The sequence below is a fragment of the Enhydra lutris genome, unplaced genomic scaffold (assembly GCF_002288905.1).
Source record: "Enhydra lutris kenyoni isolate GAN:26980312 unplaced genomic scaffold, ASM228890v2 scaffoldscaffold47, whole genome shotgun sequence".
NCBI lineage: Eukaryota > Metazoa > Chordata > Mammalia > Carnivora > Mustelidae > Enhydra > Enhydra lutris.
Genome location: NW_019154131.1, coordinates 11,023,460 through 11,035,554, shown reverse-complemented (window position 1 = coordinate 11,035,554; position 12,095 = coordinate 11,023,460). Strand labels below are relative to the sequence as shown.

General features: G+C 37.4%; 1 protein-coding gene across 2 annotated transcripts in view; it reads right to left on the bottom strand.

Annotated features, from left to right (window-relative positions):
• The window catches only part of LOC111156618 (coiled-coil domain containing 171), a 284,698-nt gene that overhangs the window by 182,381 nt on the left and 90,222 nt on the right, over positions 1-12,095 (bottom strand). The window contains exons 11-14 of one of the 2 annotated variants that reach the window (XM_022517612.1): positions 4,143-4,249; position 3,758; positions 2,292-2,356; positions 1,058-1,258 (exon numbers count right to left, since the gene is read on the bottom strand). In XM_022517612.1, the coding sequence (XP_022373320.1) occupies positions 1,058-1,258; positions 2,292-2,356; position 3,758; positions 4,143-4,249 (374 nt within the window). Of the gene's footprint in view, positions 1-1,057; positions 1,259-2,291; positions 2,382-3,757; positions 3,759-4,142; positions 4,250-12,095 lie in introns of both variants that reach the window. The other variant, XM_022517611.1, reaches the window with a different exon arrangement.

The window sequence follows — 12,095 nt, the reverse complement described above, 5'->3', positions numbered from 1 at the left end:
GCTGTGATAAACCATGCATGATAATCATCCATTTGGCGTGAAAAGAGAATCTCAAGATCCAAGATCAATTCACACATGCCGAACCCAACCACAGCGCTGTAGACATGCTGACTTTACAATACAAGCAGGCTTCTAGTTTCCTTTCCTTTAATCATTATCTGATGCGCAGAACAATTCCAGCCCCTTCATGTGGACACAATTTAAATCCCAGACTGTAAGAAGAGTGGAAAGAATGTTTCCTTTTTACTCTCTTGGCATTCATGTTCATATTTGTTGGAGTAATGAACTCAATATGCAGGACGACTCAGATACACCGGTTCCACACTAGCTAAACTAGCTCTATATCCCATGGGTAAACGAATATATAAGATAACAATTCCATTCACACAGGCTCATACAGAATAGAAAAGTTTTTGTCATAATATTTTAAGAACTCATTAATAAATAAAAATAGATAGACAACTCTCAGGGCGTCTAAATAAAGTTTCAATATTGTGGGACTTGTCTTTTCCAAAATGTTGGTTAATATCCTACAGTTATAAAGAATAAGGAGACTGTTAAAGATGTTATTCCTGTTTTGCACATAAGGAAACTAAGATGTGGGGAGACTAAGGTGTGTGGCTTGTCCATATTCACAGTTTGTAAACAGGGGTACCAGCAGCCAAGTCCGGTCCTTTCTGATTACAAAAAACATATTCTTTCCACCATGTTCAGCTACTAAACTACTGAAATAAAAAATAATTCTGTCACCGGCAAAGAGGCACATTTTGAAAAAACTGTTGGGAGCCTCATTGCTTGGGATATGATGTTCTAGAGAGATGAAGCCACACAAGTGACAGAGAGGTTAAACTCCATTACTTCTCTCCAAAATGGGATGACACTAGAGTAATGGAGTGACCAATTTCGTGGCTGGCATGAATATTTCAAAAGAGTCGGCTCAGAACAATTTTGTGAATTAGATTGAATCACAGTAAAAGCAGCCACTTGATGTATGTAAATTTAGAAAACTGAGATTAGTGAAGGTCTTTCCTGCCAGGCATCCTGTGTCAGGTAATACCTCAGTATCCTTCTGGAAAGCCTGGGCAAGCTTCTGCAGTTCACTCTCCGACTGGGCTGCTCGAGCCTTTTCTTTCTCCCAACAGTGCAGCACATTTTGTAGTTCCACTTTCAAAGTGCTTATGAGAGCCTCTCTGTCTGCACATTTCGTGCGTAAATGACTTAACTCTTTACTCACATCAGCCAGTTTATCCTGAAGGTCCTGTCCGAGATGCAAAATAGAGAGACTGCATGAAGGCTGGCCAGTAAAGGGGCTGAGGTTGCAAAGACAAAATACATAATAATGAAGACCTCCCACACTTTACCATAAAACAATCACAAGCACAAGCATTTGGCTACAATGCTAAACATTACAGTAATTTACTGAATCAACTTTCTAAGTATACCATTTTCGCTCAAAAGTTAGAAAAAACTACTAAGTTTTTTTTTTAATTTATTTTGTTTTAACACTGAAACATCAAATGTTCATAAGATGGCTAATTCCAGAAAGCTCTTTGAAAAGGAGTTTTCAATTCATTATAAAAAAAAAAAATAGCTTGGCAGCTCAAAAAACTTTTAAATGTTTTACATTTAATATAAGAACATTTACCTCCCAATGACATTCAAATACCAATAGAAATCTCAAGTGTGTGACATAAAATTCTGAACTATTTCTTCTTCAACCTTATTAACAAATTCTACTGAAGTATGTCCATGACAAACTCAATATAAACCGACACAAAAAATTTCCAACTCTGAGACTTCCCTCAGTATAATTTTGCAAAGATGTAGTATAAAAACCCACCGCAGAAAATAAAATAAACTCTTGCCTTGGACCTTAGCCAGACGCAGTCTCAGCCCATTATTAGGCATGATGCTCTAAAAACAATTGCTCCACCCTAAAATGATGAAAACGGACTCCAAATACTGATGTGCTTATGTAAAATATGTTGAATACGGATCTGGGGCTGGGCATTAAATCTTAAATCATTTTTTGAATCTATGGTATTCTAATTATTAAATCTGGGAAATACATCTTTCCTTTAACCAAAATAATTTCCAACCAAGTTTTATTTTTTAGTGAAAAATACATTCTTGTTACTTTGATCAACAATAAAAAATCAAAATTGTATCCAAATGTACTTAATAAAAAATAGGGAGATACATTTTCAGATATCTCTACTTTAAAAGTATCCCCTAGATAATCATATTTGTTTCTGAATACAAAAGGAAAAGGTTATTCTAAGTCATAATACCTTTATATTTTTAGTGTGAGACTCTATCTTCTGTTTGGTAGAATCAAGTTCACCCGATGCCTTTTCTTTAGCATCATTCATGCTGTTTAGCTGATGAAAGAAAATGTAAGTTACTTTTTTTTATGTTTTCCAGGGGTGAGTCATTCAAAAGCTAATCTTTAAATGTTGTTTTAGGCAATTACTTAAACGCCAATGTTCCAATAGCGATTAAGAATCTTGAAAAATTATTTCTTTTGGTTAACCCTGTCATTTCTGTCATGAGTTCACGTGGTAAAAAAGAAAAAGTATTCAAGCTTAAAATGTCAGTGATGTTCCTGTTTTTTCCTCGATGGCTGGATAAATGATTTTGTGCTTACTGTAAACAAATACAACTTTATTCTTAAACTCCTACCGGACCAAAATGCCAAAAGCGGTGGCATCTATACAGAGAGAAGAAAAAAACAGAGAGCAGGAGACTGTTGTTTCTATACATCATGGGGGTATTCAGGGGTCTCTCACTCCATATGACAACTTCAGGGTCGGTCACATGCAGTCCTACTGGGAAGGCTTGTGGCAGGTCATCAGTTGGTCCTGCTCCGCTTGTGATTTATTTTCTTTGACAGTTCATTCTTCTTTCTGTCAGACTGCTCTTTTTGCTTTCTTTGCAGCCACCCCCTTGGTCTCCCCACTGCTGTCTCTGGCACTGGTTCACAACAAAGCACATTACTAAGCCAAAGCCTGCTGAGTCGACTTTTCAACTGTGCTAAGGATCACGTGACATTCATCCTCCCAAATAACAATTCGCTGTGGGTAATATGTTCCTAGTTACCCTGCAGCGTCCAGACCTAGGCCTCAGAAGAGTTGCATAAACTACTAACAATACAGGTTGTCTTGTCTCACTAGGAAAGACTTAGCAGTGTGTTCTTTATAGAAATTTAATTATTTCCATGGTCACTTTCTTTTTGCCCTTTGAACAATTACAGAGGGTATTAAGAAGACCTCACTTTTCCTTCTTTGTTGACCGTGGTAAACTATAGTAAAATAAACCTCCTCTGAAATGTGAAATAGAATGATTGCGTGGCCTTGTGTTATTTGAAAGAAACAAACAAAAGGATAGACAGTGAATTCCATGCTCTGTGGCTTGTCTTTGGTTTGAACAATCTGTTGGTTGTTTTGCTAACTAATTGTATTTCATGTAATTATTTCATACTCTCTAGTTTGACAAGAGCCAACTAAACAAACTCTTCAATTTTTAAAGCACAAATTCATAAAACATTTTAATACCCAAGAAAATTACCAACCCGCACAATAAACAACACAAATGAGATGAAAAATAGAAGCACGAGCTTTTTTAATCAGCAAACCAAAAACTACCAGGCTACATCAGACAGACACTGGTTTTTGAAAGCTTCTTTAACAGTTCTTCAGAGAATGAGAACTAACCTCTCTCGTTTTGTTAAGACTTCCGTAATTTGTTGAAATCTTACCCTCAAATCTTGTCAAAACCGGAATTTCCACTACATAGTCCTAATTTCCTAAAACCATGTTAACATTCAAATAGAATACATATTACCTTAGATGACTTGTGTCGTTTTTATTAACTTCAAATAGATAAATTTTGAAGGCCAAGAAGTGACAGAGTCTTCGTAACTTTGAAAATAAAGGTATGACTTTAGAGTTACAAAACCGTGAGTGAGACACGACTGTAGGCCACACTTAAAGAAAGAACAGCGACAGACGATTTATTATTTTTTGTATCTGGGAAGCTGTCAATTCAACATTCCCAATCTTTCTGACCTTTGTAACAAGCACAGAACCGGAGTGCTGCAGGCCGAAGGCGAGAAGTGTGGAGCCAAGTAGTGCAAGTGTTACCTCATTAGACGCCTCTTCCAGCTTGTTCTGGTAATCTGTCAAGGTACGCCTCAAAGTCTCAAGGACAACAGAGAAGCTGGGAGGTTTATCTTTGTCCTTGTGGATACCTAGAGAAAAATGTAAGATGAAAATATATCCTAAAGTCACAAGGAGACAAAAGCTAAGTAAACAGTAACAGAGATATTACAATTAGATAGAGCTGAAAAGATGTTATGAAACACTGAGCAGAGTCTTCCTCTCCAAAGTATACTACTGTATAGCCAAGTATTAATAGCCTTTCTAAACAAATGATCAAATTAAGTTCATAAGGTATCAAGTGCAAATTTACGACTACTCCCTACCTTACCGAGGCCCACACTGTAGTTAGTAGTGAGCTTCTTTTCTCTCCATCGCCTAATTAACTGAAGTATTTGTACACACCTGCTATCCAACAATTAAATGAACAGCCCAAATACTAACCTTGTTTTGGGAAGTTACACACCAGTTACTTTGGTCCTTGTGTTTCTGATCAGTCAGGCCTATTTTGCTTAAATAATAATTTCTGAACCCAAGAGCACATAATTTTCTGTTATGCTTGGAAACACTCTTCAACCCTTAAAATTCTCAAGTTACAATTTGAAATAAATAACAAAAATGCTATTATCTACATAGGCCCACATCATGTTTGAATTAAAACCCTTAAAACTGATACTTATTATAAAAATATGAGTATTTCCATATTAGGCCCTCAAACTATTTTAATTTAGTTGGGCCATAAGTTAGTCGAGCCAATCAAGGTCACATGGTCAACTGTAGCTCAAAAGATTAATCCAAAATCATCAAAAGTTTAGTTTTAAAAACCACTTTAAATTGATTGTTCACTGTACTTCTCTTTTACTGTTAAAAAACAAGTAGCAAATGTTGAAATATTCTATTAAAAATATTTCTCTTTTCCTATTATAATTTCTCCCCAGCATATTTTACAATCTATTGCAATAGACAAGAAACATATTTTTAACAAGGATGATTTCAAAAAGAAGCATTCATAATATATGTTTTATTATTCATTGGCTCTTTCATTCAAATACTTTACTGAATTCCTACTACTTACTAATCCAAGGCATTAGGTAAATGGAGGTGAATAAGATTAGTGTAGTCTTTGTCCTCAGAGAATTTACAGTCTAAAAAGAGGAGGAAAGAGGGGCCCCTGGATGGCTCAATCAGTTGGAGGTCCCAACTCTTGATTTCAGCTCAGGTCATGATCTGTAGGGGGTAGGATAGAGCCTCAGCATGAAGTCTGCCCTCCCTCTCCCTCTACTCCTCCCCCTCCCCCCACCCCCCACCCCCGCCTTGTTCCTGTTTTCACTCTATCTCTAAAATATATAAATAAAATCTTTTTAAAGAAAAAAAAAGAGGAGGAAGAATAGTAAACAAATAATTACATGAGACTATTTATCCATTCCTCATGTATTCAACTGCTAGAACTTTTGGAGGATAGGATAGAAGGCAATAAAGGAAAGAAGAAAGAAAGAAAGAGAGGAGGAAAGGAAGGAAGGAAGAAAGGGAGGGAAAATTTTGGTAAATGACAGACTACCTCGGAATATTGGTGATATTTAGTGTTTTAATCGCGGACAAAATGTTACTAATAAATTTATTACACTCATCCAGGTATAATTTAAACACTATCTTAAGTATGGGTTCACCTTAGATTTTCTTAAACAAAAGAATATTTAACCAAAAAAAAAAACCAGAAGTAATATGGAAACAACACATATCCCAGCGAGGCAAAAAAAAAAAAAAAAAAAAAAAAGAGAGAGAGACCCTGCTCTGAACCATGATAATGGAAGAGACAGTACTCTTTATAATTACTATGAGTTAGAAAGACAACTCATTAAAAATTTTATTAAAGGCCTTACCAAATATATATTTTTTAAATTGCTCTTGCACAAGATAAAAAAAATGTAATGTATAATTCTTTTCTTTTGCTACTACACAAGTAGGCCATGAATAAATCATGCAAGGACACTCGGGAAATCTGCTGGCTTTTACAATAAGGGAGAAAACTTCCTCTTAGAAATTCAGAAGAATAAAACCATTTTAATATGAGTGTTAAAGGGTAAGAGGACAAAATGCCCTGTCCTTACTGACCCATGCATATTCTTATACTCTACATAAAATAAAGTCTCTTTGCTTGAAAATGCTTTTATAATAAAGTCAGTTGAAATACAAAGTATGCATTAAGTCTCACCCACATCCATTATAAAAAGAAATTGTTTCTGGTCCCTTAACATGGCAAAATGCTTATAAATAAGAAGAAAGGGTCACTAGGACTCAGGACATTACTGACAATTTGATTTAACCTAATAATATTCTAACCCTTGAATATTATAAGAAACAATAACCTATTAATGATATCTTATCAAAGAAAGCTCTAAAAATCCACAGATGAAGAGCCATAAAAATAATTTGAAAAGTGGTCATAAATGGCTTTTCAAAGGTCAAAGTCCAAACGAAGAACGGAATATGTTAGAACACTTTATATTTCAAAATACCAACTCAAAACCTTCCAACTTTCTCTCCATACATGTATGTCTCAGTACCTGGAGGCCAGCCTATACTTTCCCATCACCGCCACCTGTTTCAGTCTCTCTTATTCACTTTGATTATTAAGTATATTTCAACTCTGGGTATACCTCGGCAAATCTTTTTTTGTTTTTGTTTTTGTATTTGAGAATTTTCATATTTTATTTTGTATTTCTACTCAACATCATAACACTTACATTAAATATAAAAATATGTGTGTGTGTGTAACCATGGCATAACCAGTGAATGTTTTATTATTTATAGTGATATTCTTCTTTTCTGGTATGTATCATATGATTTTATTTTTAAGCATTATTATCCTTTGTGATTTGAAGCAAACCACCTGAATCTGATTCTGATTAACAATTCCACTTGGGTTGTGGTATAATTATTTGGCTAAAAAGGCCAACCTTAACTGGCAATGCTTCTGACCAGAGAAGATTTTTGGGGAAGAATGAATTTTCCATCCTGTGTGGGACTAATCAATCTCCTGTCAAGGGCATACCTTTCTTTCATGATCTCATGGTGGATTAGAAACTGCTATCCTAATAAAGAGCACCCAATTTCTATGTTTCTTAGGTATACACTTACCTAGAATGATTACATAAAGGCAAATCTTTTTTTTTGAATGAGTAGCCCACTGCAGAGAGGGAGGTAGGATAAATGGTTCCAAGCCTTCAATTTAAATGTTTTCTTTTAAAGAAACTCAAAAACTTAGTATTTTTACCTGGCCCAAATAAACCACAGTTTCTCAAGCCGATGTTACTACCTCAGTAACCTATAGTTCCACAGTAAGTTGTCATGAATAAGGTAACTCTATCTCTTCAACCATCTCAAACATTCTCTTATCTACTTCAGTTTCCTGCAAGACCCCAAAAGGGGAGAATTATTAAGAAATAATGGAGGGTGCCTGGGTGGCTCAGTGGGTTAAGCCGCTGCCTTCGGCTCAGGTCATGATCTCAGGGTCCTGGGATCGAGTCCCACATCGGGCTCTCTGCTCAGCGGGGAGCCTGCTTCCCTCTCTCTCTCTGCCTGCCTCTCTGTCTACTTGTGATCTCTGTCTGTCAAATAAATAAATAAAAATCTTTAAAAAAAAAAAAAAAAAAGAAAAGAAATAATGGAGAGGGTGCCTGGGTGGCTCAGTTGTTTAAGCATCTGCCTCCAGTTCAGGTCAGCATCCCAGGGTCCTGGGATCGAGTCCCACATGGGGCTCCAGCTCACCAGGGAGTCTGCTTCTCCCTCTACCTTTCCCCTCTACTAGTGGTCTCTCTCACTCTCTCTCTCTAAAATAAATGAGATTTAAAAAAAAAAAAAAAAAAAGGAAAGAAAGAAAAAGAATAGAGAGACAACAGAAGGCAAAAGACAGAGTTTTTTTAAGAATACATATGTGTATGTATGTGTGTATAAATGTATGTATACATACATATAGAACATGAGTAGTCCTGTTCAACCTCAGAATAGGAAAAAAATGTGGATTTTTATTTTATTTTATTTTATTATTATTTTATTTTAATGTGGATTTTTAATCACATAGTAAGACAAAGAAAATACATTCAAATGGGTTATATCTTCACCTAAGAAAATCGAAATACACTGATGACCAAGAAAATTCCTTTTTCACTCCAAAAGCATTAAATATAAACATTTTGTTGGCAGTTATGCTTGTCAAACTGAGACTACATTCTGCATATTAATTTGTTTTACTCACTGAGATCATAAACATCTTCCTTATCTTATAAACACAGGTACCCACTCTGGAGTTTCTAAGGAAAATGGCTTCTAACTTCCCTAACATATGGAGAGTAGTTATGATGTAAGTCATGCTCACTCAACCCCTAACTATGTCTCCAGGGTAAGTTAAAAACAAAAACAAAAACAAAAACAAAACACAAAAACACTTTCTTTACCAATGTTTGAGATATGTATTGTTGAGGGGAGCCCCAGCATCCGTGATGACCTAGCTCTGTGGGGCTCAATAAGTTCTGTGTAGCAGGGATAACAGCAATCAAGCTAGGTTCCCTGAATTCAGTGAAGATGATGGGATCCGGATCTGGGTGACAAAGGCCAAGTAGTAGCACTTAACTTCCAGAAACAAACTGGACATGGTTGAAATCAAAGCAGTAAACAAAATGGTTTTACCCACAGAGATCGCTGGTGTTGGCTAACTGATCTTAGCGCTCATAGGACTAAAATAGGTAGGCACTCTACTTAAATGTTATCTGATTCGTATAAGTAGAAAAGCTCTAGGTCTAATTGCCAGAGGTCTAAATGCAATCAACATAGAAAAGAGTCTTGGCTCTCAACCAATGATCAGACTTGAGCTAGTTCACAGACCCAGTGTCTCTTGAATAAAGAGGAGGGGTTCCCTTGGGAAACCCTAACATACTGCCAGAAGATCATACTGTAAATCTTCCTCCTCACCTTCCTCAAAGAAACATGGAACCATTTACCAAGGTGACTATGCACCGGAAAAAGGGGATTATCACTAGGATAACTGGGCACTGGATCTGGGCTGACACTGACACTTAGAGAACTAACACGCCATTGTGGTTCATAGTTAGGGTAGGAGCTGATAAAGGTCAGGGGATGGACTGAGTTTTGGCTAAATTTCTATTACCAGTGGCCCCAGCAGGTACCTGAACTCACCTTATTTCCCTGGTTTGGAATACAGAGCTAAGAAAAGACAAATGCAGAAACTGGCACCATATCCATACTAGTTCCCTGACGCATGGAGTGGAGGATTTACAGAGGAAAACTGAATAGAAAAAGAGCACGTGGAAGTCACTAGAACTTTTACCTACCAAAACAGTAAGTCAAAAGTAATGTCACCTTTCTGGAGAGATTACAGAGATCAGTGCCACTGGGAAGGACTTAAAAGATACAGGGGTGGTGATTCCAACCACATCAGCCTTCAACTCATCTATCTGGCTTGTGCAGGATACAGATGAATCTTGGGGAATGACAGTGAATTACCGTAAGCATAATTACACATGATTGCAATTGCAGCTGCAGTTGGAGATGTAGTTTCATTGTTGCAGTCAATACATTTCCCGGCAATTGGAATGAAGCTATTTCTTCCATCTTCCTAGTAAAAACTACTAAGACAGTTTCCTTCAGCCATCAGGGCCAGCAATACTCATTCACAGCTTTCCTCAGAGCTGTATCAACTCCAGCAGAATCTAGTCTATAGAAATCTTAATCAACTTTCCATTCCAAGAACATCACATCACACGTCCTACTTAGCTCTCTACCAAGTTGATGACAGCATTCTGATGGCTCAAGCTCCTGCAGGTCAAGTTTGGCAGGTCCTTGTAGAACCACATGTAAACTTTTAGGGTATTGGAACAAAGCAAGTCATCCTCTGCAGATAACTCTTCTCCTCTTGAGAATCAAGCTTTACACTTGCTACTGGTTCTCAGCAGATAATAAATTCATGGCCACCAATTTACCATGAGACAAGAATTGCCCATCACAAAATCACTATTGTCTGATCTGGCAATCCATAAACTTGGGCATGCACAACAGCACTCCATCGTCAAGTGAAAGTGGTCTATACAAAACTGGATTCAAGTAAATCCGGAAGGTTCAATTAAGTTTTATGAGCAAATAGCCCAGATTTGAATGGGCCCTATGACTGTTATATTGCCTCCCCTCTTAATCCACAACCTGAATCCATGGAAGGTTTCCAATGACCCGTTGACTCATGGGAGAAAAAAAATTGGGTTCAGTATATACACGGTTCTGTATATGCTGACACTAATTAAAAGTAGACAGTCGCAGCTCTACAACCCCCCTCAAGGATGGCCCTGAAGGATGGGGATGAAGTGAAATTCTGCCAGTAGTCAGAACAAGTAATGGACCTGATCGCCATTTCACCTGGAATGAGAAATTACCAAAAGTACAAATGTACACCGATGTGTGGACAGTAGCTAAGAATTTAACAAAAATGGTCAGGGACCGAAAAGAACACAACTGGAAAATCGGTAACAAGATGACATGGGCAAGAGTACGTGGAAAGATGTATCCAAATGGGCACTATGCTCAGACCAATCAGTAGAAGAAGATCTTAACAATCAGGAGGACAAAATGAGGCATTCTGTGGCTACTACCTAGCATCTCTTCTCAGCCACCTTCGTCCTTATCACCTTTGTTTTCTTTACAACAAAAGGGTCATGGAAGCAAGGATGCAGAGAATATATGGGCTCAGCAACACAGACTTCCATTCACCATGACTGATAGGATTAAAACCCCTGTTAAATGCAAAATCTATCAATAGCAGAGAAAGTGAACCCATGCTAGGGTTCATCTAGGACCTCATCTCTAGGCCCTGGTGGCAAGCGGATTATCTTAAGTCACTTCCATCAGGGAAGGAGCAATGCTTCATTCCTACTAAGGTAGACACTAACTCTGGGTGTAGATTTTCCTTCCCTGACCATAGTATTTCTGCTGAAATCACCATCTGTGAATTTGTAAGAGATCTTATTCACAATTACATGTTCCACATAGCATTGCTTCTAACCAGGAAACTCAATTTATAGCGGATAAAATATGGAAATGGGCTCATTTCACTAATCATCTGTGATTAAAGTTAATAGATCAGGGGCACCTCAATCATAGAGCACACGACTCTTTATCTTGGGGTTCTGAGTTCGTGCCCCATGTTGGGTATAGAGATTACTTAAAAATCAAATTTTTTAAAAAGCTAATAGACCAGTAATTTCACTTCTGGGTGAATATCTAAGAGAACTGAAACAAGGTCTTGAGGAGATATTTCCATGTTTATAGGAGGACTAGTCAAAGAGCCGAAAGGTAGAAGTGATCCAAGGTGCATCAGCAGATAAATAAAATGTAAATATTATTTAGCCTCAGAAAGGAAGGATTCCTGTCCCATGCTATAACATGGATGAAACTGGAGGTCCTTGTGCTAGGTGAGATAAGCCGATCACAAAAAGACTGATGCTATAAGATTCCACTCTATGAGGTCAAATACATACAAACAGAAAGTAGAATGGTGGTTACCATAGGCTAAGAGTAAGGCAGAGAGGGGATATTAATAATGTAGTAATTTGTAATTCGTTTTATGCATAAACTTGACTGGGACACAGATACTCAGTTAAACATTATTTCTGGATGTGTCTATGAGGATGTTTCTGGATGAGACTGACATTTGGATCAGTAGACTGAGAAAGCAGATCACCCTCCCCAGAGCAGATGGGCCTCATCCAATCCACTGAAGGTCTGAATAGAATAGAAGGCCAAATTAGAAGGAATTCTTTCTCTGCCTGATTGTCTCCAAGTAGGGCCATTGGTCTTCTCCCGCCTTTTGACTCAGACTTCGACTGCAATCTACACCGGCAGCTCTCCTGGTTCTCAGCACTTCAGAATCAAACT